The 26,639-nt window shown below is 43.0% G+C and overlaps 1 protein-coding gene across 2 annotated transcripts in view; it reads right to left on the reverse strand.

The window, feature by feature from the left end:
- The window catches only part of NELL2 (neural EGFL like 2), a 537,087-nt gene that overhangs the window by 102,246 nt on the left and 408,202 nt on the right, over window positions 1-26,639 (reverse strand). For both annotated transcript variants that reach the window (XM_029616870.1, XM_029616869.1), the window contains exons 14-15: window positions 17,442-17,564; window positions 2,334-2,429 (exon numbers count right to left, since the gene is read on the reverse strand). In XM_029616870.1, the coding sequence (XP_029472730.1) occupies window positions 2,334-2,429; window positions 17,442-17,564 (219 nt within the window). The remainder of the gene's footprint in view (window positions 1-2,333; window positions 2,430-17,441; window positions 17,565-26,639) is intronic.

The raw sequence follows: 26,639 nt of genomic DNA on the forward strand, positions 1-26,639 counted from the left end.
CCCTTCCCCTCTGAATAAAATAATCCTACTAGGAATCCAATGCCCCAACCCCTGTTCCCAGATGCCCCTTCCATGGAATAGAATTCCTGGTGTCTAGTAGCCCCCCACCCCCTTACAGAGAAAATAGAGACTAGTGATTTAGAGGAACCCCCAAACCTCCCTGCCCCCTGTACCCTTCCATACCTTTAGAAAACATCCCTGGTTGTCAAGTGGCAGCCTGGAGAGTACCCTGGTTCAGGCCAGTTGATTGCATTTTCCAAAATGGCACAAGTAGCCTTTGCCCCATCACATGATAGGGGAAAAGGCAGGTTAGCGCTAAAATATTGCCTGTAACAAAATATTGCATGCACTGAAAAGTATGCGTGTACTTTGGGAGGCAGAGATAAGCATGCATTAAAAGCTGGCAGATGGCTCTGTCTGTACAGGTTCTACAATACTTGATCAAATCAGTGTGAGCCCCTATATGTGCGTATGTGAGGCCTCATGGACATGTTTGAAAGTTATGCTCCCTCTTCTGCCATGATATCATCTGACATTATCACCCCAAAATCCCTCTCCTGATCAGTGCAGGTTAGCTCTTTACCACCTACTGCTATTTTAAAAAAGTATGCATGTAAGTTACTCTGCGCAAGTTATACCCTACTTAGAGTAAGCTAATTTGTGCACATTTTCAGCCAATTATCTGAGTATTTTCAAAGCAATTTTATGTGCATAAATTGGTAAAGTTTACCTATGCAAGGTACACACAGACTATTGCTATGTTATAAAATTCTCCTCTGAATACTAAATTAACTGAGCATAATTTTCTTTATCAAAAAATTTAAAGAATATTCGTTTTGTCTTTTAGAACGGCTTATATTATTTCACTTGTACGGTACAACTTTTGCAGTTATTGAATCCAAGCCTCTAGTACTAAGTGAGCATTCACTAACATGCAGCGTCTTGATTTTACTCTAGTTGCCTATATACAACACTTTTAGAAAAGATCTACTTTATATACTAATGTAATTGTTCAATATATACATACACAAAATAGCCCATTTTTGGAAAACAAGAACAATTTCATTGTGGCCTCATTGGACATTACAACGGTGGACACATTAAACTACAGCTGGAAAAATACATGAAACACCACAACTATCTAAAGTGAAAAGAACCAGAAACCATGGGATGTAAAATTACAGGCTGCATGATATTCAGTCCATTTTACTGAAAAGAATATTCTACTGATAATGTTTTATAATAAACACATTTATATTAACAGACATTTTTAGCCATTTCTAATAACATTCAGATTAAGGGGAAAAAAAAGTGAGGTCACTAGAATGCAATGTAGTAAATCTGAATGCATTAAATTGGGTCAGATTAGTTACTTCTAATTGAGTAGTGTTTGAATGCACGATTCTGCACTTCAACAATAATGCAAAAAACCCCCCCAAAACCCCACATCAATAAATAAATATCATTGCTTCCAGCTATAAACATGCTAAACCCATCAATATTCAAATTATTTGTTAACTGGGCTCTTAGGAGGTTGTAATATATTTTAAAGGACCATCAAAAATTATGCCATGGTACATAAACTTTCGAGATCATAGATATATGACTATAGAGGACAAGAAGGTCCCAAGAACCCCTAACACCAGCATACATGTAGGTCAAAACTTTCATCAGGCAACACATTCTGGAGTTGATATTCAAAAGATTTACCTGGCTAAAAGTAGATTTTAGCTGAGTAAATCTTACCCATTTAAAATTGTTCCACTTTAATTGGCAGATTTGATCCGCATAGCAGAGAGGATTTTTAACTGGTTAGATATATGCAGTTGAAACTGATTTTTAACTGCATAAATCTTTTGCATATAGACCCTTCAATCTCTGAGTTTTCTACACAAAACGTTGTAGACAATGTTAAATACATGTAGAAGGATGAATATGGGAAGTGAAATAGATTCATCTTTTAATTAAAACCACAAGGGACTGACGTAAGACACTGGATTCATTATAGGTTCAGCAACTCCTGGCACGTCACACCCTCTACAATGCCAGCACTGCATTCTTTTTCTAAATTCACAGGCTATGAGAGCAAGATTGGCAGATCTGGACCATAAATTTTGAGAAAATGGTGCTGGCACTACAGAAGAATCATTGTGTTGTACAGGCACCATGTGGAGTGGCTGAAAGATGCAGAATTTTGCTGGCACCCATCCCTGAAACCAAGGATGTAGGACTTAAGTGGGGAGAGTTCTCTCCCTTCTTGGAGGCAAAGACCAGTAATGCCAACATCTCCTTCCTTCTTGAGATTTAAGAAACAGATGAGACAATATTCTTACCTATTTCACAGCTGGGTCCTGTAAAACCTTGTGGACATGCGCATACACTGGGAGCCATGCAGGTACCACCATTCCTACAACCATCTTTGCAAAATGCTGAAATGGTGAAAATATAACAAAGACTCAGCTACTTTTTCAAATTTTATAATGTATCCAAATCACAAAATGAAGCTCCCACACTAGTCCAATTGTTAAAATAAAAAAATAATTGAGGGGGGGGGGGCAGTTTGTAGAATCTGGGAAAGTCCATAATTATGTCAAACAACACTTGGGACAATATTTTGAGTTTTTCAGATTCATACTTGACTGAGAAATTGAATGCTCCTCCTCTATTTGATAAATCGGTGAATAAAGCAGGTAACTTACAATGGGATAAGATTGTCGTTGCCAATGGATTCCTCAAGGTCTTTGGATTCAAAAAGAACCAAAACTCTATAGTGAAAATCCAGAGTTTGTACAAAATTAGAACATAATTCTTAATAAGTGTACTCTGGACCTGAGGATTTTAATCATACAAGTTTAGTCAGTTTCTGCACAAATCAATAGTGAATTGAATTTGGCCTTAGTCGATAGAGTGGGATAGTGAGATAGAGTGGGAAGGAGACACACAACCAGCAACAGAGCGTGAGAGACGCCGACTGAGAGACATGGAGAAAGACACTCCTGCAAAGGCCATACATCTCAGCCACTAACTGAACTACGTGCAACGGGACCATCCTCCACACTATCTCCTCCTTCCACCATCACTCAACACGGACACTCGCCACACGGTGAGCAGCTCAAAGTGCCTTATTCTCTGTGCCTCACCACTGTTTACTATTTATACCCTATTGTTACTAAATGTAAATGCTTATATTCAGATCATTGAAACTTGTTGACTCTGACAGCTACACTGCATACCTTCCTCATTGCTTATCTTCCACTAGTCCACAGTACATCCCTCCCATCTACTTGCACTTCCCTTCCTACCTGACATTTAAGATTCCATCATGGCTGCCTACCCAATCCCTCGCATCCATTACCCTCTCTCCAGACTACCTCCCCCTCCCCTCCTTCCCCATCACCCCTCCCCCCGCCACAAATCCCTTATCCCCATCCTTACATCACCCCTAACCCAATTCCTCGGCCTCACCACCCTCTCCATTATACTCATGAATGCGCAATCTATAATCCAAAAAGACACTAATCCTCAATGACCTACTTATGGACTGCACTCCAGACATTTGTGCAGTCACGGAAACATGGCTCAAAGAATCAGATACCATCCTCATAAACCAACTCCCATCCTCCCTCTATGACATATTCCCCATCCACCGACCTAAAAAAAGAGGAGGAGGACTTCTCCTAGCAGCTAAGAAGCACCTCAACCTTAAACCCATCAACATAGCCGCCCCACCCAAACTCGAAATAGGTCTCTTTAAGGCAGCTTCCCTGCAAATCTGCCTTGTTTATGCCCCCCCTACCATCCTTGAGTCCAACCCCTCCCCCCTAATTGAATTTGTTGTAGAATGGATGAAAACAGATACCCCTTCCATCATCCTTGGAGATTTTAATCTTCATGTTGACTCACTCCCCCCACTGCATCATGCGAAACCTTCATTCAATCGCTCCTTGCCATAGGCTTCCGACAAATTATAATATCTCCTACCCACAAAGCTGGTCACACACTGGACCTGATGTTTATTAACTCCAGTTTCCAGACCACCGACTCACCCATCTGCACCCCAGTGCCCTGGTCCGACCACTATCTCATTGAAAGCCGTCTCGCCATGAAGAAACCCCTCCCAAGTAACCATCCCACTCACACCACCATCAAATCCAGAAAAACCTGCCCCAGCGACGAATTAATTGATGCATTAGCCTCTTCCCTACCAAGACTTATCTGCTCAGACCCAGACACAGCCTTAGCTTCCTGGCATAACCTCACCGAAGACATTGCCAACAAGCTATGCCCACTCTCCGAACGTATCATAAACACAGCAGCGACACCCTCCAAGCCCTGGTACACCAAAGAGCTAAAAACCCTAAAATGTAATCTCAGACAAAAAGAGAGAAAATGGCGCAAGGACCCTACCCCGCAACACTCCTCCAGCTACAAAACAGCCTTACACACATACAGACTGTCCACCCTCAAACACAAGCGTGACTTCTATGGCAAAAAAAATCCATGACTATAAATTCAACCCTAAAGTTCTTTTCTCCTATGTCACTAGCCTCACCACCCCTATCTCTCCTACCATCCCAGATTCTGAGGCTGCAGCAAAATGTGAAGAACTCGCAAATTACTTCCAAAGTAAAATCTCCAACCTGCTCTCCAGATTTCCCCCCACCAATCCCTGTCCCCCCACCAACCCACCCTCGCTTCCCCCCCCTCCCAACCTTCAATGGCCACCATTGACCTTACCTCCTCTAAAGAAATCGTAAGCCTCCTTCGAAAACTCAAGCCAGCCTCTCACCCCAACGACACCATCCCCACCAAAGCTCTAATAGCCATCCCCAACAGCATAGCCAGCACTATAGCAGATATTATCAACTGCTCCCTCAGCCATGGGATAGTCCCAGACCCCCTCAAACACGCTGTTGTCAAACCCCTCCTCAAGAAACCCTCCCTAGACCCGAAAGACCCATCCAACTTCTGCCCCATTTCCAACCTTCCTTTTATCTCCAAACTAATGGAAAAGGTGGTTAACTCACAACTTATGGACTACCTTGAAAACCATGATATCCTCCATACATCCCAATTTGGATTCAGGAAACACTTTAATACTGAATCCTTACTCCTCTCCCTTACTGACCATCTCCTTAGAGGTCTGGGACAAGGCCACAGCTACCTCCTCGCCCTTCTCGATATTTCAGCGGCCTTCGACACCATCAGCCACCACCACATCCTGACACGGCTAGAAAGCATTGGCATCTCAGGAATAGCTCTTGCCTCGTTCAAATCATACCTCTCCAACAGAAAGTTCTCTGTTAAAATTGGAAACAACCTATCTGCCTCATACCCCCTACAACAAGGAATCCCGCAAGGTTCATCACTCTCTTCGACCCTCTTCAATGTTTACCTCACACCTCTCTGCCACCTCCTCTCTGACCTTAAACTCAAATTCTACCTGTATGCTGATGATGTACAGATCATCATTCCCATTCACAACTCCATATCAGACGCTCTGGAGCACTGGGAAAATTGCCTAGCAGCTATCAACACCCTCCTCACCAACCTTCAGCTTGCACTCAACACAAATAAAACGGAACTCCTCTACATCTCCTCGCATCCCCCTGACCTCCCGCCTAACGACCCTAAACTTAACCTCCTCACAGCCCAACCCTCCGTTAGGGACCTCGGAGTCCTTCTCGATCCTAACCTCAGCATGAAACCTCACATCAACTCTATCCTCAAAGCTGGTTTCTTCAAACTCAATGTTCTAAAGAAACTCAGACCCCTGCTTTACACCCATGACTTCCGTACAGTGATTCAAGCCACCCTCACCTCCAAACTTGATTACTGTAATGCCCTCCTCTTAGGGCTCCCCCTATCTTTGATAAAACCCCTCCAACTATTGCAAAATGCAACTGCAAGACTCATCACGAACACAGACAAACACGACCATATCACCCCCATCCTCAAGGACTTACATTGGCTCCCTATCCTGTCACGTATACACTACAAAACCTTGACCATAATACACAAGTCCATCCACACAATTCCAACTGGCTCGACCTCCCGTTCACCGCCTCCCTTTCCACCCGAGCCACTAGATCTACCAACAAAGGCACCCTTCATGTTCATTCCCTAAAAACAGCTCATCTCTCCTCCACCCGTGACCGTGCCATCTCCATTGCCGGTCCGACCCTCTGGAACTCCCTACCTGTCCACATGCGCCTTGAACCCTGCGCAATCAAATTCAAAAAGAAACTAAAAACACTTCTGTTCAACCATGCCTACACAGAATAGCATTCCCTTCTTCTCCTTAGCCCGCCCCCCCCCCCCCCCCTTCCAGGTGACTGCCCGCTCCTTACATTAAGGAGTCATTCAATGTAAATTGTAAATTGTTAATTTGTTAAATTGTTAATTGTTATTCTCCGGTTATGATTTCATTGTTTTCTATCCTTCATACTGCCTTTTGGTTACCTCCGCGCCCAGTTACTCTCCCTGTTAAAATGTACTTTCCAAACTTGCAGTTATTATGTGAACCGGTATGATGTCCCCACTAATACCGGTATATAAAAGTTCCTAAATAAATAAAATAAAAGGCAACTTCATCAACAGAATTATCTGACAAACAACTTGCAGACTTTAAAGACTAAAAGGAACAATTTAATGAGGAGATTTGGAAACAGAAATATTCAAAATGTTTACAAGAAGAAAGCTTGTATCAGGGGATGAAGCAACTAGGGATGTGAATCGTTTTACGACGATTAAAATTATCGTCCGATAATTTTAATATCGTCTTAAACCGTTATGAAACACAATACAATAGAGATTCTAACGATTTATCGTTATAAATCGTTAGAATCGTGAGCCGGCACACTAAAACCCGCTAAAACCCACCCCCGACCCTTTAAATTAAATCCCCCACCCTCCCGAACCCCCCCCCAAATAACTTAAATTACCTGGTGGTCCAGCGGCGGTCCGGAACGGCAGCGGTCCGGAACGGGCTCCTGCTATTGAATCTTGTTGTCTTCAGCCGGCGCCATTTTCCAAAATGGCGCCGAAAAATGGCGGCGGCCATAGACCAACAGGATTCGACGGCAGGAGGTCCTTCCGGACCCCCGCTGGACTTTTGGCAAGTCTTGTGGGGGTCAGGAGGCCCCCCCCAAGCTGGCCAAAAGTTCCTGGAGGTCCAGCGGGGGTCAGGGAGCAATTTCCCGCCGCGAATCGTTTTCCGTACGGAAAAATGGCGCCGGCAGGAGATCGACTGCAGGAGGTCGTTCAGCGAGGCGCCGGAACCCTCGCTGAACGACCTCCTGCAGTCGATCTCCTGCCGGCGCCATTTTCCGTACGGAAAACGATTCGCGGCGGGAAATCGCTCCCTGACCCCCGCTGGACCTCCAGGAACTTTTGGCCAGCTTGGGGGGGGCCTCCTGACCCCCACAAGACTTGCCAAAAGTCCAGCGGGGGTCCGGAAGGACCTCCTGCCGTCGAATCCTGTTGGTCTATGGCCGCCGCCATTTTTCGGTGCCATTTTGGAAAATGGCGCCGGCTGAAGACAACAAGATTCAATAGCAGGAGCCCGTTCCGGACCGCTGCCGTTCCGGACCGCCGCTGGACCACCAGGTAATTTAAGTCATTTGGGGGGGGTTCGGGAGGGTGGGGGATTTAATTTAAAGGGTCGGGGGTGGGTTTTAGTGGGTTTTAACGATTTTAGCAGGTTTTAACGATTTTAACGATTTATCACGATATTTTACCCCCCCCCCAAACGGCAACAATACGATTCCCTCCCCCTCCCAGCCGAAATCGATCGTTAAGACGATCGAGGACACGATTCACATCTCTAGAAGCAACAGATTGTGCTCCAAGGGATACTACAGATACTATTTTTAAGATTGCCTGTCCCTCAACAGAATTGGGAGAAAATGATCACTGGAGACAACGCACTGGTGATGGTCTGCCGTAGAGTAGCAGCTTTTCACAGGGACAGGAATCAGCCTCAAGGCCCCTGGGTGTCTGTCCTACTACTGGTAAGATCTTCTGCGGGGAGGAGTAAAGGGCAGCAGCCTGTTATAAGAGCCTCAATGAATTCTGCAGAGCTGCCTCTTTTCACAGGGATGGCAGTCAGCCTCAAGGCCCCTGGGAGTCTGTTCACTGCCAGCAAGATCTTCTACAGCCTGTTGTAAGAGCCCCCATTATATTGTTTTAACCCCCAGAGCAAATAATTCCAGTTAACACTGTTAAATGTATTCTCAGTATCAAGATTTACCAAAAGGCCAACTGATCTATTTCTAGAAGGTGTATGAATAACTAATAAGGCTTTTTAAAATATTACAATTATAAAGCCTCTCCTTCATGAACTCAGTCTGATCAGGATTTATAGAAGACTGAATCAAATTGTTTAGCCTGTAAGCCAAGATACAGTTAGAATCTTTGTATCCTGATCAAGGATACAAATATTCAGTAAAACATTGGTCTGAAATATTCAGGATAATTTAAATCTTTTCCAGGATTTGGAAGTACACCACTGTGGTGAGATTATGACCCTGCTCAAAGAAGCCACATTCTCTAAACATTTGAAACATCTCCCTTAAGAGAGCTACAATGAGATCACCCAAAATACAATAAAATTCTGGGCTAAACCCATCTGAGCCAGGAGTTTTCACCAATTTAAATTGCATTATGACTTTCTGGTAGATTTTAAAAGGCCTATGTGCACAAAAGCTGGGAGATACACATGTGTTTCTGGCCAGCATGCGCCGTACAGATTTTATAAAACTGCTGAGTACGTGCGTATCTCCCGTTATGCACACAAATCCAAAAGACAGAAAAATGGGCGGGTAGTGGGCGAAGTCTAGACAGAGTCTGGGTGGGACATAGGTGGTTTGGATCCATAAGTAACAATGGAGAAGATTTTAATAGGTGCACATGCTATCTGGGGCATACACATGGATGTGCCAATTTTATTACATGCGCACGCATGTTATAAAATTGGCAGGCCACAAGCACATGTGAGCCTCGCAGCCTTCCTACCCCCTACTCTAACCTCCCTTCCTCTTCCCATCTCCTGCCCAATCCCTAATTCCTACCTTTTTTCCTTTGCCGCACTGCCACCTTGGATGGGAACGTCAATGACGCTCTCAATGACATCGGCTCTCATTCCGTGGGGACGGCCCGTGGCTGACCTCTTTCGGGTGGGCTCTAGGCGGTGTTGTCATTGGAACTGGCCAGCTGCCTACCCGCTCCTGATGACGTCAGATACCATTTAAAGGGTGCAGTGCGGCCAGCGGACGGCCTCTTTCCCAATGGCGTTCCCTGCCCACCCTTCCTGAACTTTAGGCAGAGGGACAGGAAGGCTTGGTCCACACTATTAAATAGGGATGTGAATCGTGTCCTCGATCGTCTTAACGATCGATTTCGGCTGGGAGGGGGAGGGAATCGTATTGTTGCCGTTTGGGGGGGTAAAATATCGTGAAAAATCGTGAAAAATCGAAAAATCGCAAAACCGGCACATTAAAACCCCCTAAAAACCCACCCCCGACCCTTTAAATTAAACCCCCACCCTCCCGAACCCCCCCCAAATGACTTAAATAACCTGCGGGTCCAGCGGCTGAAGACAACAAGATTCAGGAGCAGGAGCCCGTTCCGGACCGCTGCCGTTCCGGACCGCCGCTGGACCCGCAGGTTATTTAAGTCATTTGGGGGGGTTCGGGAGGGTGGGGGATTTAATTTAAAGGGTCGGGGGTGGGTTTTAGGGGGTTTTAGTGTGCCGGCTCACGATTCTAACGATTTATAACGATAAATCGTTAGAATATTGTATTGTGTTCCATAACGGTTTAAGACGATATTAAAATTATCGGACGATAATTTTAATCATCCTAAAACGATTCACATCCCTACTATTAAACTGTCAGGTAATCTTGCAGTGTTCCTGATTTGGGTTCGTACCTTTGAAGTGATCTATTATAATAGTGGTTATTGTTAGTTAGAACATCTTCTTGCTGCGAGTCTTGTGTTATCATACTTATTTAGAGGATTATGTTAAGCAGCAATGCATTTTTTGTAATGTCACAGCTGGGGGTCATTTTGTGCAGGTACCCAGGCCAATGGGGAGCTATCAAACAGGTTGGAACTGTCTCATGAAGCTAGGTCAGTCGCGGGGCTGATGGACAGGGCATGTTGCTGGAAAGGGTGGATACCATGCCAGGATGCTTGGAAACGCAGCAGGGGGGAGGGCAGTTTTGGTTGTGCCACCTTGCTTGTCCAGGGTAGGCGGTTTGGGAGTGTGGTCCTGGATTTTCGAATCTTGAAGGTACAAGTTTTTCGTTTTTTCTATTGCTTTTCTATTAAATATTAGCTGTGGCCTGTTTATTTCCACTTTCAGTATTGTCATGTTTAGTTATTTCGAGAGTGGAGTGAGGGTCTGAGCTGCCCAGCAGGACTCTTACAAAATTAATGTAAAATCCGCAGGTAAAAGCTACCTGCAGACGTCATAGTTACTTGCATATTTAGAAAATTGCCCCCTTAATATTTGCCAAAATCAAAATATTTGTTGCTATTTGCCAACTAGAGGCACCAGCCCAGAATTATCAGACAGTTTATTTACTTTCCTGTCTTAGCCATCTAGTATGTCATTACTATTCAAGGAGAAACTAGTATCACAATTAGGGAGCCATTCGTTTTCTCTTAAATTGTACAGATCATTTCACACTTAAGTTAAATGCATTGAAAATACAATACACTATAATTAAAACAAACCAATAATTTGGTTAATCAGCAAGTATGCTAATTAAGAATGATAATGTTTATAAAGATGAATATATAATATAATGTTTGTAGAATGTTAAATATGATAATTTGGAGGCTGTACCAAAAGCATCCTGCCAAGGTTCAAATGCTTGATAGCAGGGATAATAACAAGCTGTATAATCAGTAATCACAGTTGTTTCCAGGATAAGGTTCATTACATTTCTTTTCCTGTATTGCAATAAATTATACAGGATCAAACTCCAGGACTGAGATGCTGAAAGGACCTCAGATGTCTGCTCTGCTGACTTTGGTCATGCATAGTAATGAATGAGGGTAATATATTCCACAACTTGGAGCTGGGAAGGCCTAGAATGTTCATTATATGCTCATTATTGCCCAGTTTGTTGATATTTAGGTTCCTGTGCAGCCTCTGCTGAAAATTTGAAGAACATTTTTTCCACCAAATATCCTGAATAGCTATTAACCTCAGAAATCTTTTCAACCTCAAATTGGATGAATCCAGCCCTCAGTAAAGGCTGTGTGGCGCCCTGGTTAAGGGTGTCATATAAATAAGGAAAAGACATAATTAATTCACCTCCAGAAATAATAATGTAAAGATATAAAACTGAAATTCAAAGGTATCATGCTGTTTCCTTAACGTTTATTCATTTAAAAATTCAAAAATTCCTAGTTAAGAGGAAAAATCTTTATCTCCGGGTATAATAGCTCGATGTGGTTAGTGCAGTTAATATAGCTCTATTTAAAAAAGGATTGGATAAGTTCTTGGAGGAGAAGTCCATTACCTGCTATTAAGTTCACTTAGGGGTAGATTTTTTTAAAAAGCGCGTTCGCGTACTTTTGTTTGTGCAGCAGGCGCAAACAAAAGTACGTGTATCTTCTAAAATCCTGGATCGGCGCGTGCAAGGCTGCTGATTTTGGGCAGCCGGCGTGCGACGAGCCGCGCAGCCGGTCTCTGTTCCCTCCGAGGCCGCTCCGAAATCGGAGCGGCCTCGGAGGGAACTTTCTTTTGCCCTCCCCTCACCTCCCCTCACCTTCCCCTCCCTTCCCCTACCTAACCCACCCCCCCGGCCCTATCTAAACCCCCCCTTACCTTTATCCATGGATTTACGCCTCCCGGAGGGAGACGTAAATCCACGTGCGCCAGCAGGCTGCTGGCGCGCTGAGATCCAACCCGGGGGCGGTTCCGGAGGGTGCGGCCACGCCCCTGGAACGCCCTGGGCCGGCACCACGCCCCTGGTCCCGTCCCCGAAACGTCGCGCCCTGCCCCCAAAATGCCGCGTCATTCGGCCCCGTCCCCCGACATGCCCCCGACACGCCCCCTTCCAAAAACCCCGGGACCTACGCACGTCCTGGGGTTCTGCGCACTGGCAGCCTATGGAAAATAGGTGCGCCGGCGAGCAGGGCTTTTAAAATCTGCCCGTTAGAGACTAGCCACTGCCATTAGCAATGGTTACATGGAATAGACTTAGTTTTTGGGTACTTGCCAGGTTCTTATGGCCTGGATTGGCCACTGTTGGAAACAGGATGCTGGGCTTGATGGCATTTTCTTATTTTCTTATGTTCTTATGTAAGTGTGTGAGAGAGAGAGGGCATATCTGGACAAAGTTTAGAGTGGGGACGATTTTTTTTTTTTTGGGGGGGGTGGAATTGATTTGAGAGAACTAGAAAGAAGAAAGCTGTAGTGAAGGATAAGGGAGCCAAAATAACTAGAAAGACTGGTGAGGAGAGCAACCCAATGAGAGAGAGATGATATGGAGAGTTATAGAGGTGAAGGGTTGGGGATAGGATGACATAGTGGGGTGAAAGGATGAAATCTAGCTACATGTGGATGGAGAGGCAGAGAAAAGAAAATTGAATGCAAGGAAAAAATCAATGTTAAAGACAGATGTTGGGGAGGAAGTGAAGAAGATGGAGATAAAGAAGTAACAGAAAATAGAAAGTAGATGCTGGAAAAGGAGTTCAAAGCCCAACAAGAAAAACAGCCCTTTATTTTCAGTGAGGTTACATGTGAACGCTCTTTGCTCTATGCCTTATGTTGTATATGCTACAATGTGACTGTGTGGATGGTGTATGTTGGGAAGCCTTGGCGCATGTTTGGAAAGAAATGATGAACACCCCCAGCTGCATATCTACAAAATGTTTAGAAGCACCAATGGTTTCACATTTTATTGAGAAGAACCATTCAAGTGATGATATGCAATGGATTATTGTGGACTATGTTTAATCATGTATTCACAGTGATAATAGAGACGGGAAGTTAATTCATCTGGAACATCAGTGGATCTTTAAATTGGACACAGTGTTGCCTCAAGTTTTAAGTTTGAATATCAGTTGGACTGTTTTTTTAGTTTGGTCACTGTATTTATCTAAATGTGGACTTTTTCAAAAGCTTTTTTTCCAGTGGACAAATATTTGGGCTATGCTATGTGACTAGATAAGTTGATTTAAGATGGCATATGTAGGAAAGTTCAATATACTCATGTTTTGTCAGTTTCTTATAGATCACCTGAAGAAGCAAACTTTGTGAAACATCAATGCCATCAGTGTTGGGATGCCCGTGAGGATTGCTTGTGCCACTAAATTAAGTTCAGGGGACTACAAATCCAAAAAGAACCGATGCTGTTCACGGACAATAAAGAATTTATGCAGACCTGGATGGCGATTTTAAATAAATGTTCTCTCGACCTCATGTTATTGATAGTAAGACAAGTCAAACAATTCAGTTCTGAATTGACAGTCCAAATACAGAGCCAAGTAGAATTAATCAAGCAAGAAATGGAATTGGCTAAGTTTGAAGAAAAACTACAGGAATTCAAAATAAATTTGGATCAATTCAAGGGGTCAATTAAAGACATGAAAATTAGCAAATTCAAATGAGATCAAATGGATTACAAGATGGATAGGGTTTATAATTGGTGGGGTAATAAAAACCAACAAGGTCCAGCAAAAAAAAGTTCATTTCAACTTTTCCTCAGATGACAATTCAAGTAGATCGGATGAATTGGAACAGATCGATACAACAACCAAGGAAGAGGAAGAACGAGGTTTTTTACCCAAATGGGGAGGCAGAGGCATGTCAAATCAATACAGAGGTCGATGGAGAAACAGTCCCCCTGAAGAACAGACTTACACAACCAGGAATACGCGCACACAGCTGAAGAAGAATCAGCAGTGGTAGATTTATCTACCACCAACCTTACCAATTCCCAGAGAGATCTTTTAGATTTAGGGTTAACCTTTGTTCCCACCACTAAACACTCACCCTTTGAAGCATGTATAGCAATACAAAAATTCATACGTAAACTTAGTTTAAAATTGTATTTTTCCAAGTGTCATATCGCTGATATTCAAGACGAATCCGTAGTATCTCCTGGATCCAAATGGAATCCTCCAGGTCCAGTAAATCCCATCATTAAAACATTTCAGAAAATGGTGTTAAGAGATCTTAGCATCTATGAGACCGGTGAATACAGTGATAATTTAACAGTTAAATAAAGAAGCGCATTAGATACCCTACAACAGTCAACCCATTTAGTGATCAAACCCACCGATAAGGGTGGAGGAATAGTAAATCAAGACAAGCAACAATATAATGGTGCATTATTACAGCATTTGCATGATTCAGAATATTACATTCAGTTAAACAAGGATCCCACGTCATCGATAAAAGAAAGAATCAGAACCATCATAGAGATGACCCGTGGCTTGACTGATAAAGAGAGAAAATATCTAGTAGTAGAACATCCATGCATTCCAGCTATCTACATCGTTCCTAAGATACATAAAAGCTTGGAGAATCCACTCATCCGCCCAATAGTATCCTTCAATGGATCAGTGTTGGAAGCACCGGCGGTTTTTGTAGACCGGTTATTACAACCATATGTAAAACAGATACAATCATATGTAAAAGACACATCACACTTTTTACAAAAATTAGAACAGCTACCTTGTACGTCACAAATACATTATTGGATGATAACCATGGACGTCTCATCACTGTACACTAATATACCCCAAGCATAGGGCTTTAAGGTCATACAACGATTTTAGAGAACAGGATGGGATTCCAATGCATTTCTTCTGCATTCATATTACAGTTGACTGAAATAATTCTACAAAACAACTATTTCATCTTTGAAGAGATGGTTTATCAACAAATCCATGGAGTCCCAATGGGTTCACCATTAGCCCCGACAGTTGCCAATTTATACATGGCACAATTTGAGGAACAATTCATCTATAAATCCACATGGCAACAATATATTGTAAGTTGGAGCCGCTTTATAGATGATATCTTTGTATTGTGGCAAGGGACAGAGGAGGAGTTGAAACAATTCAGTGATTGGATCAATACCATTGATGGTAATTTAAAATTCACAACACATTATTCAGATCTACAGTTATCCTTTCTGGATGTGTCAGACAACAGTATTCCGAAAGCAAACAGACCGGAACAACCTACTCAGATTTCACAGTCACCATCCACACACATTCAAATGTGGGCTGCCAGTCAGCCATTTCTTTTGCATCAGGCATATTTGTTCTGATATCAAGGAGTTTGAGAAACAAGCTGAGATTTTGAGCAGCAGATTCCTCCAACATGGTTACCCCAAGCAGGCAATAAAAAAAGCATACAAGCAGGCCAAATTCTCTGATAGACATTCTTTATTGGCCTATAAACCCAAAAAAGCTGTACCTGAATTGGTTTGTGTATTGAAACACACCACTGCAACATCTGTTATAGCTACGGCAATTCGCCAACACTGGTATCTTCTGCAGTTACATGACATCTTCCAAAACCCCCCCAATAATTGTGACATTTAGAGGGAGTAACTTATGAGATAAGTTTGTACATGCACATTCTCCCAGTGTAAAAGAAGCAGAAATACCGGCGCCATTTCTCTCAACGCAGTCGTGGCCAGAGAGAGGGAGATCGCGTCGGGACCCCCCCCCACTGGACCCCTGGTAATTTAAAACATTTTGGGGGGGTTCGGGAGGGTGGGGGATTTGTTTTAAAGGTTCGGGGTGGGTTTTAGGGTTTTTTTGGTGTGCCGGTTTTCCTGCCCTCCCCCGATTTACGATTTTTAATGATTTTTAACAAAAAAAAACCACGACAATAAGATTTCCCTCCCCCCCCAGCCAAAATTGATCGTTAAGATGATCGATCACATGACTCACACCCCTATTAATCAGCGCATAGAGGGAAAAATAGCGCGGATACGATAAATGTATCTTGCCTTGTGGAAATTACCTACGTGATGCGAGAGAAAGGAAATTAGCCTAACCATGTCCCTTTTTTTTTTTTTTTTTTTTTTTTTATTGTGGGTGCTATTTTCGCTATATTTATGTTGAAAAATCTAGTGTTAGGTTCCTAATTTAGGCCTAGATTTATCATTTTGCTATAAAATTTGTGAAAAATAGCATCCGTGATAAAAAAATAAAAGGGGCAAGGTTGGGGTAATTTTCCTGGTACTGCATTGCATGTTAAATTTATCACACCCCACAAGTTAAGAAGTGCCCAGACAGGCTTGAGCTATGGGAGAGAGAGTGAGAGAGACTTAGAGAGGCTGAGATACTCTTTATAAAGGTCTCATGTAAGTAAATTATTTACACCATTGTAAGAGGAGCATCTATTTATTTATTTATTTATTATTATTTATTTATAGATTTTTCTATACCGGCATTCGAGATTAGGAACCCCATCATGCCGGTTTACAAATAACAAGAGGGTGTGCACAAAAACAGAACATAAACAAGTGCAAAGAAATAATAGTTACATTACAACAGGGTCATAAAACTAGGGAGAGAATTAGAGTAAGATAGTTGAGTAGTAAAGATGAATTATTTACATTAATAATTTACATAATATTGTGTAGTGTAGTAACTCAGGGTGAGGTTGGGGCAGTTTTACATGCACAGTCAGAGGAACGAGCAGCACAGGAGACATCAGTGATTTTATGTGATTTGGAGTGGTGAAAGATGAAATTTGTATATTGTACCCTTGACCTAGCTTGAAAGAGGTAGAGAGTGCGTCAAGCTAGGTCAAGACTACATTGTACAAATCTCATCTTATTATACCTTTCATCACCCTAAATCACATTAAATCTTTACTGATAGTAACTGTGCTGTTCGTACCTCTGACTGTGCATGTAAAACTGCCCCCAAAATCTAGCCCACCACCAAAACCTCACCCTGAGTTCAGAATGCCCCCTCTTACAGTGGTAAGGCACTCTGTCTCTCTCTCTCCCCCCAAAACACACAGCTATCACAGGCATAACGCCAGGAAAACGTTGTAGTTATTTCCAGCTTTAAATCCCATGATAGTGTATGTTATCACACACAACGTTAAACACCCCTCATTTTCATTTACTCCTCCCACTTGACTAAATGTTTAAAATTTGCATACACATCTCGTGATGTGTTATTTATCGCATGCTTTATGGTGTTATCACGGATGTTAGGGTCCTAATGCGATTTGAAAAATGATCCCCTTAGAGACCCAAATTTAGGTGCTCAGCTTTTTCTGAATACCATACCCTAAGTTATTAAAACATATACCCAGAAAACAATTTAATTATTGTGACTACATGCCACATTTACGTCACACCTAAATAGCAGCAATAGCTATTTCAAGATAAATTTAATCTAAGAGTGATGCATAAAGCACCGCAGGGCTATTCAGTTCTTACCTTTACATACTGTACCATTTCCTATATATCCTGTCTGACAGACACAGTTGTGCCCTCCCACAGTGTTGAAACAGAGTGCATTTTCATCACAGTTGTGTTGGTTTGTGGTACATTCGTCGTGCTCTGCAATTGAAAAAGTAAGTGGTTGTTAGAAAGGATAACTTAGAAAACAATATCTGATAAAATCACAATTGCAGTATAAAAATAAAAAAAATACAAGAACAGCTGAGAAACTGTGGTGTTAAAGTGAGTGTTGTTGCTGTTCAGCACCATATTTTGGAAAGCTCCTGCAAGCAGGCAGAGGGACAGACGCAGACATCAAATTTAATAGCATTTTTCAAATTTTTTAAATAGTCTTTAAAAAAAGTCCTTTGATGCATGCACTCAGTTGTTTTCCCCCTCTCATAGTCCCACTGGGCCTCATTTTTTTTTCATTTTTTCACAACTCTGTGACAGCGCATATCCTTTTTTTTTCTGTGATCCTGCCAAGCTGCACACATCATCTCATCCCTGCTGGGAATGTTGCCTTGGTTTATGATTGACTTACCCTCTCTTTTGAATAAACAAAGTCAAACACCTGGGTCAAGTAGAAAGAGACTGTACTGCTTATTGTAGTCAACTCCCAAATAAAATTAGGTTCTATTCTTAGCTTTAATGAACCAAATAATAATGGTTCCAGAAATAACTTCTGCTGAATAAAAAAATGTAAAAGATGAGAGTAAGAATACTAAGCAGCCTAAGCTCTCATACAAGGGCTGCCTTGGAGTAGCTGGTAGGGACTATCATGAATTTGTTGTTAAATTATATTATGGAAACAAAGGGGCCGATGCAATACAGTGCGCTCAGCCGAGTGCACTGTTTAACCCGCTGTCGAACGTGGGATAAATAGGCGCTAATCCACCCCCTAATGCAATAGGGGGATTAGCGCCTATTTAACACGCATCCGACATGGAGTGAATGAGTTAGTGCTCATCACATGCAAATGCATGTGAATGAGGCTATTACTCATTCACTCCAAATGCAAAAAAATAAATGTGCGTCTCAGATACACATTCATCGCTCAGCTATCGCCTGCCTGGAGCAGGTGTTAATAGCTGAGCGCACTGAAAAAAAGAACAGAAAAGCAGAAAAAAACTGCTTTCCTGTACTTTTTTCAAAGTAAAAAAAAAAAAATCTGCCGGCCGCTTTGAAGACCGACGCCGATATGTTCAGCATCGGTTTTCATAACCGGCCGGCTGCAGTAATGAAAAGCGAAGCCGATAAACTCGACATCGGTTTTCATAACCGGCTGACTGCCGGTAACCGCAGGGTCGGTAGCGCGACCTTAGTGTCTCCTTGCTAGCGCGACCCCCTAATTTGCGTATTGCATGGCGCCCCCCCCCCCCCTTGCGGGCACCATGCGTTCATTAAGAAAGCGGGCGCTGAAAAGTCAGCACCTGCTTTCTGTGAATAATATTGCACGAGCCCCAAAGTGATATAATGAGCAGCTGATGAGAGCACCTTGATTAAAAAAAAAAAAAAAATTGATAGCGCACCAATACCCCCATGTAACTGAATTTCTCAGGCAACTTGGGAGACAACTGGAAAAGATTCACATTTAAATAGGAAAGTCATTGGTACTTAACAGGAGAAATGGTTATATACTGTAAGAATAAATGACTCAAGGCTAGGACATTTTTTTTCTTGCAAAATGTTGCTTGTTAAATTACAGTCGAACTTTCAAACAAATGTAGTTGGCGCCATATATGCACATATATGGGCATAAGTGGATATACAGAAGCATTTTATAACCAGTGTGTAGGAGATACATGCAGTATATAAAATATGCGTATCTCTAACCTGCAATATATGTGTATATGTAAGCTAATGCATGAGTACATACAATGCACTGAAATCATGTACATCAATGCATTGAACCTGCCCACTTTTTCTTCCTATTTAAAAAATATATGCACGTATATATCAACCAGTTTTACCAAATAGTTCACCAGTTTGCCCAGTCTTGCTCCAGACTATTGAGACCTTCCTCATTCTTTAGCCTAAACTCCCCCTTCCCCCCCCCAGTTTAGCCAGTCCTTCGACCCAGTCAGTGCTACCTAATAAATATGTCTAATAATATGCCAGATAATTAGCAGGTGTAAAAATATGTTAGTTGGTAAATGTTTAACAAAACAACTTACGTGCATAGTTGTTGTCCCCATGCTAGAACACCCCCAGACTAGGGATGTGAATCGTGTCCTCGATCGTCTTAACGATCGATTTTGGCTGGGAGGGGGAGGGAATCGTATTGTTGCCGTTTGGGGGGGTAAAATATCGTGAAAAATCATGAAAAATCGTGAAAAATCAAAAAAACGTAAAATCGCAAAACCAGCACATTAAAACCCCCTAAAACCCACCCCCGACCCTTTAAATTAAATCCCCCACCCTCCCGAACCCCCCCCCCAAATGACTTCAATAACCTGCGGGTCCAGCGGCGGTCCGGAACGGCAGCGGTCCGGAACGGGCTCCTGCTACTGAATCTTGTTGTCTTCAGCCGGCGCCATTTTCCAAAATGGCGGCGAAAAATGGCGGCGGCCATAGACGAACACGATTGGATGGCAGGAGGTCCTTCCGGACCCCCGCTGGACTTTTGGCAAGTCTTGTGGGGGTCAGGAGGCCCCCCCCAAGCTGGCCAAAAGTTCCTGGAGGTCCAGCGGGGGTCAGGGAGCGATTTCCCGCCGCGAATCATTTTCGTACGGAAAATGGCGCCGGCAGGAGATCGACTGCAGGAGGTCGTTCAGCAAGGCGCCGGAACCCTCGCTGAAAGACCTCCTGCAGTCGATCTCCTGCCGGCGCCATTTTCCGTACGAAAACGATTCGCGGCGGGAAATCGCTCCCTGACCCCCGCTGGACCTCCAGGAACTTTTGGCCAGCTTGGGGGGGGCCTCCTGACCCCCACAAGACTTGCCAAAAGTCCAGCGGGGGTCCGGAAGGACCTCCTGCCGTCCAATCGTGTTCGTCTATGGCCGCCGCCATTTTTCGGCGCCATTTTGGAAAATGGCGCCGGCTGAAGACAACAAGATTCAGTAGCAGGAGCCCGTTCCGGACCGCTGCCGTTCCGGACCGCCGCTGGACCCGCAGGTTATTTAAGTCATTGGGGGGGGGGGTTCGGGAGGGTGGGGGATTTAATTTAAAGGGTCGGGGGTGGGTTTTAGGGGGTTTTAGTGTGCCGGCTCACGATTCTAACGATTTATAACGATAAATCGTTAGAATCTCTATTGTATTGTGTTCCATAACGGTTTAAGACGATATTAAAATTATCGGACGATAATTTTAATCATCCTAAAACGATTCACATCCCTACCCCAGACTGCCTCTTTTGTACACACATTTGTACACACTGGGCAGACTGGATGAACCAACTGGTCCTTAACTACCATCAATTATTATCAGGTACATTTTTTTCAAAAAGGCCAGATACGTTTAGGTTAATTTTCAGTCAAACATAGCCAAGTAGATTTTAGTTTGTAAGTCATCCTAAAATTAACCATCTAAAACTTAAATAACTAGACCCAGGCGACTCAGCCTTGCAAACCTGAACTTAGCAAAATAAAACTGAAAATGAGTGCAGACGGTCAGCTACGTCCTCTCTAGGAACCATCCCAGTACCAGCCCCAATTTTTCACCTTCCCCCTCTTCAAAGTGCTGCTATTTTTTAGGGATGTGAATCGTTTTTCAACGATTAAAATTATCGTCCGATAATGTTTATATTGTCTTAAATCGTTATAGAACACGATACAATAGAAATTCTAACGATTTATCGTTAAAAATCGTTAAATCGTGTTAGTGCGCACTAACTCGAGTTAGTGCGCACTAACTCCCCGTTAGTGCGCACTAACTCGATTTAGTGCGCACTAACTGAAAATGATACAAATAAACACTTTCCAGGTCACTGAAGGTCAGTTAGGAATGAATATGTGTTCCTATTGGCTGGCTGCCCTCTTATCTATTGATGTTACCAAGGTTACCACTGAGGTGATGGTTGGGGGGATGGGAAATGGAACTGGAAACTAACGAACACCAACAGAAAATGAAACAAAGTGTTCACACTTCCCAGGTCAGTAAAGGTCACTTAGGAATGAATATGTATGTATGTATTCCTATTGGCTGGCTGTGCTCTTATCTATTGATGTTACCAAGGCTAATACTGAGGTAATGGTTGGGGGGATGTGAAATGGAAACAGTTGGAAGCTTGACAAAAAAAGTAATGTAATGATCAGCACTCAAGTGACTAGAACTTGTTTGTTTATTATTTTTGTTAGCAGGCACCTGAAATGCTAGTGCATGTTGAATTTGCCAATCACTGTGCATTTTAGAAAGGTGGTCCTGGCTGGAACTGTACACAGTTCAAATATATGTAATTGATTGTTGGTAAGTGTATTTTTTAAGTAGCCACACTGGCACAAGTATGTTTACTTTTCCTCCTACTTAACTCACTAGCTCAGCTTTATAAGAAGGGCTTCTCTGCTTGTGTGTTGTTTTTGTTTGGTGTGAGGAGAGCAGAAACATCAGATCTTTATTCAATCTACTACAGTCATCTCTTACAATGCCCTATCCCTATTAATACCAGGAGTGTTGTGATCTTCCTGCACACAGTGCCCTAACCCTGATACCAGTCTGAGACAGCTCCCTCCCTGCATTACTAGTGAGAGGCTGGCTTCACAGACAGGGGGGAGCTGCCTGACCCTCACTCCTGACTTCCCCCATGTCCCAGCTAGTGAATGGTGTGTGGGTGAGGGGGGGGGGAGGATGGTGAAGTCTGAGACAGCTCCCTCCCTGCATTACTAGTGAGAGGCTGGCTTCACAGACAGGGGGGAGCTGCCTGACCCTCACTCCTGACTTCCCCCATGTCCCAGCTAGTGAATGGTGTGTGGGTGAGGGGGGGGGAGGATGGTGAAGTCTGAGACAGCTCCCTCCCTGCATTACTAGTGAGAGGCTGGCTTCACAGACAGGGGGGAGCTGCCTGACCCTCACTCCTGACTTCCCCCATGTCCCAGCTAGTGAATGGTGTGTGGGTGAGGGGGGGGGGGGAGGATGGTGAAGTCTGAGACAGCTCCCTCCCTGCATTACTAGTGAGAGGCTGGCTTCACAGACAGGGGGGAGCTGCCTGACCCTCACTCCTGACTTCCCCCATGTCCCAGCTAGTGAATGGTGTGTGGGTGAGGGGGGGGGGGAGGATGGTGAAGTCTGAGACAGCTCCCTCCCTGCATTACTAGTGAGAGGCTGGCTTCACAGACAGGGGGGAGCTGCCTGACCCTCACTCCTGACTTCCCCAATGTCCCAGCTAGTGAATGGTGTGTGGGTGAGGGGGGGGGGGGGGAGGATGGTGAAGTCTGAGACAGTTCCCTCCCTGCATTACTAGTGAGAGGCTGGCTTCACAGACAGGGGGGAGCTGCCTGACCCTCACTCCTGACTTCCCCCATGTCCCAGCTAGTGAATGGTGTGTGGGTGAGGGGGGGGGGGGGGGATGGTGAAGTCTGAGACAGCTCCCTCCCTGCATTACTAGTGAGAGGCTGGCTTCACAGACAGGGGGGGAGCTGCCTGACCCTCACTCCTGACTTCCCCCATGTCCCAGCTAGTGAATGGTGTGTGGGGTGAGGGGGGGGGGGGAGGATGGTGAAGTCTGAGACAGCTCCCTCCCTGCATTACTAGTGAGAGGCTGGCTTCACAGACAGGGGGGAGCTGCCTGACCCTCACTCCTCCGGGGTATTGTGATCTTCCTGCACACAGTGCCCTATCCCTGATACCAGGGGTGTTGTGATCTTCCTGCATGCAGTGCCCTATCCCTATTAATACCAGGAGTGTTGTGATCTTCCTGCATGCAGTGCCCTATCCCTATTAATACCAGGAGTGTTGTGATCTTCCTGCAAGCAGTGCCCTATCCCTGATACCGGGATGTGTACAAGAAGATCACAACACCCCCGGTATCAGGAATAGGGCACTGTGTGCAGGAAGATCACAACACCCCCAGTATCAGGAATTGGGCACTGTGTGCAGGAAGATCACAACACCCCTGGTATTAGGGATAGGGCACTGTGTGCAGGAAGATCACAACACTCCTGGTATTAATAGGGATAGGGCACTGTGTGCAGGAAGATCACAATACCCCTGGTATCAGGGTTAGGGCACAAGTTCTAGTCACATTGACTGATCACATTACTTGTTTTGTCAAGCTACCAACTGTTTCCATTTCCCATCCCCCATATACTGTCAGTAGGAAGCTTGGTAACATGAATAAATAAGAGGGCAGCCAATAGGAATACATATTCATTCCTAAACTGACCTTAACTGATCTGAAAAGTGTCAAATTGTATCATTTTCAGTTAGTGCGCACTAACTCCCGTTAGTGCGCACTAACTCGAGTTAGTGCGCACTAATCGGAAAAAACGATTTTTAACGATTTTTGAACTAAAAAATCGTGCCTAAGACGATTTTCTTGCCCTGCCACACGATTTCTATCGTTAAGACGATATGGAAAACGATTCACATCCCTACTATTTTTATATAGCCCCCAGCTGTACAATCTCTCAGCTCCCTACTGAAGTGCTGATATTTTTAGAAAGACTCCAGGTACCCCAATTTCCTTTCTTCTCTCCTCCCTCCAAAGTGCTGATATTTATAAAAAGATCCTGGCAGTCTCTAGACCCCTTTTCAACCCTTTTCCTCCCATCCACTAACCCATCTCCCTGCTAGAAGCAAGAGGTGGTTATGCATGCCTTCTCCCTACTCCAGCACCAATTGCTGCCATTCAGAAGTTAGGAAACTAACTCCTTTGAAAATTGACCCTTACACTATTTTATTAAAGAGTAGCTAAATTTAACTACCTAGCTTCAGTAGTCAGGTATATTTTATTCACTTTGAAACTTGACATTTCAGGGGGGTGGGGTTGGGTTGTGTCTGGTCAGGGAACTAAACTATGGGGGTAATTTTCAAAGGCATTTTTGAAAATTATCCCGAGGGTTGTGCATGTGAAAGTATGTGCAAAAGAAACTTTACACACACTTTTATGTGTGCATGAAAGAAGTATTCCAGGGAGTGGAGTTGGAGATTTGAAACCATTTACATGCATACTTTTGATTTTCAAAACTGCTCATGTGTGCCCTTATACATACGTATATGGGCACACACAAATTTACTAATGCATTTTATAACCTGCATGCAAATGATATGTGCAGATTATAAAATATAAGTACATATGTGTGCAAATATGCTTATATGTGTAAAAGCTATGAGCCGCACAAATTCGGATTTATCCGGAAAAGTAGCAGCACTTTTCGGACTTATCCAGATATGTAAGATAGCTGGATAAATCTAAAAAAAAGTATTATTTATCCAGACAAGTTCAAATTTGTCCGTCTAAGTAGTGGCAAAGGTGCTACTTATCCAGATAAATTGGAATTTAGTTGGATAAGTGTGCACAAATAATTTATCTGCATATTTGTACTTGAAATTTTAAAGGGATATGCACATTTAATTTACTTACATTATTTAGATGCATTTAGCATTTGCATATCAGTCAAGGGAATTTATAACATGCACGTGGCAATGAAATAACCAGTTTTACCAGTTAGTCTACCAGTACGTCCAGTCCATATCAGGAACCTTCTGGATCTTCAGCCTGAAGTATCCCCATTTCACCTAGACCCCCCACCCAGTAATTTTTTCACTTTTAAAACGTTTATGATCACTTACTCCAGATATTGAGCAGGAGTAAATATACCCAAGTAAAAGATTTACCCGTGTCACTTTGGAAGATTGTAAAATAGCAATTTGTTGTGTAAATGTTGGCCCCTTCCCAGACCACCCCTGACCTGCTCCTTTTATACACGTGCAGATTTACTTGTGGTCCTTGATTTACGCATGTACAGTATGTTGTGGTTTTTAAAATGGCATATATTCACGTATATGCCATTTTACGTATATGTGCTATTTTTATGCGCTCATCTTTGAAAATTCATCTCTATGCACATAAATGTACATGTACACATATTCACCTGTTCTCCAACAGGGTTCTGTATATACTCATTAATTTTCAAAGAGGATTTACACACATAAATCTGGTTTGAAAATTAAGGCTAAAGTCCATGTGTACTTTCTATATGCAGAATTTAGCATTACATGGGCTGTTATAAAATTACCCTCCCTGTTTGCATATTGGAGTTTCAAATATATACATGTAGTATCCTCCTCAACCTCATCTGCAAAGTGGGGGTAAAGTATGAAGGCACAACTGCATCCATATTATGTGTAGTGAAGTTTCAAAGAGAAACTACTTGGATAGTTTCCCTTTGAAAATTCACTAACACTTATAGGTGCAAAAGTACCCATATACTTTAGTGAAAAGTGCCCCCAATATGTTCAAATATTGAAACAAATACTCACTAGTTTCTAACAAACCATGCAATATTACAGTAATCAAAATAGCCTCCAATTTGATAAAAGGAGAAATTATTGCAAGCATGTGAGTCAGGTCAAATAGCAACTTTGATAAGCAGTCATTTATTTAGCTATAAAGAGTCAGAGTTCAAAAGTTCATTTTTGCTTGTGGAATTTATAGGACAAAATTGCTCCATTAACCTTTCAAAGTAAATAAGTAGATTTAGACCAGCTATATTGTTAACATATGTCAGATAGCCAGATTGTTTTGTTGCTCTAAACTGTACATTTCTTTATTTTCTGGATAATGTAACATCATTTAAATAATTGATCCTGGCTCAGGTTTACAGGCTTTTGTTCACAGAAATGAAGCCCAAATCCCAAAACTAAAGAAGACCAATAACAGGGAGATCACTATTTGTAAATAATAATAGAAAAAAACCAAAAACACAATTAGCATTAATTGTTTGAAGAAAGGAGTCCAAGTGCCTGTAACTAAAAACTCATCTGAGCTAAAAAATTCTAACTTATCCCTATCAATTAAAAAGCAGAATGAAAATACAAACAAAAAACAAACTTTGAAATGTTTGTATGCTAATGCCAGAAGTCTAAGAAGTAAGATGGAGAATTACAATGTTTAGCAGTGAATGATGACATAGACTTAATTGGCATCTCAGAGACATGGTGGAAAGAGGATAACCACCAATGGGACAGTGCTATACCGGGGTACAAATTATATCGCAATGACAGAGAGGAGCACTCGGGAGGAGGTGTGGTGCTTTA

The sequence above is a fragment of the Rhinatrema bivittatum genome, chromosome 9, assembly GCF_901001135.1.
Source record: "Rhinatrema bivittatum chromosome 9, aRhiBiv1.1, whole genome shotgun sequence".
NCBI classification, from domain to species: Eukaryota; Metazoa; Chordata; class Amphibia; order Gymnophiona; family Rhinatrematidae; genus Rhinatrema; species Rhinatrema bivittatum.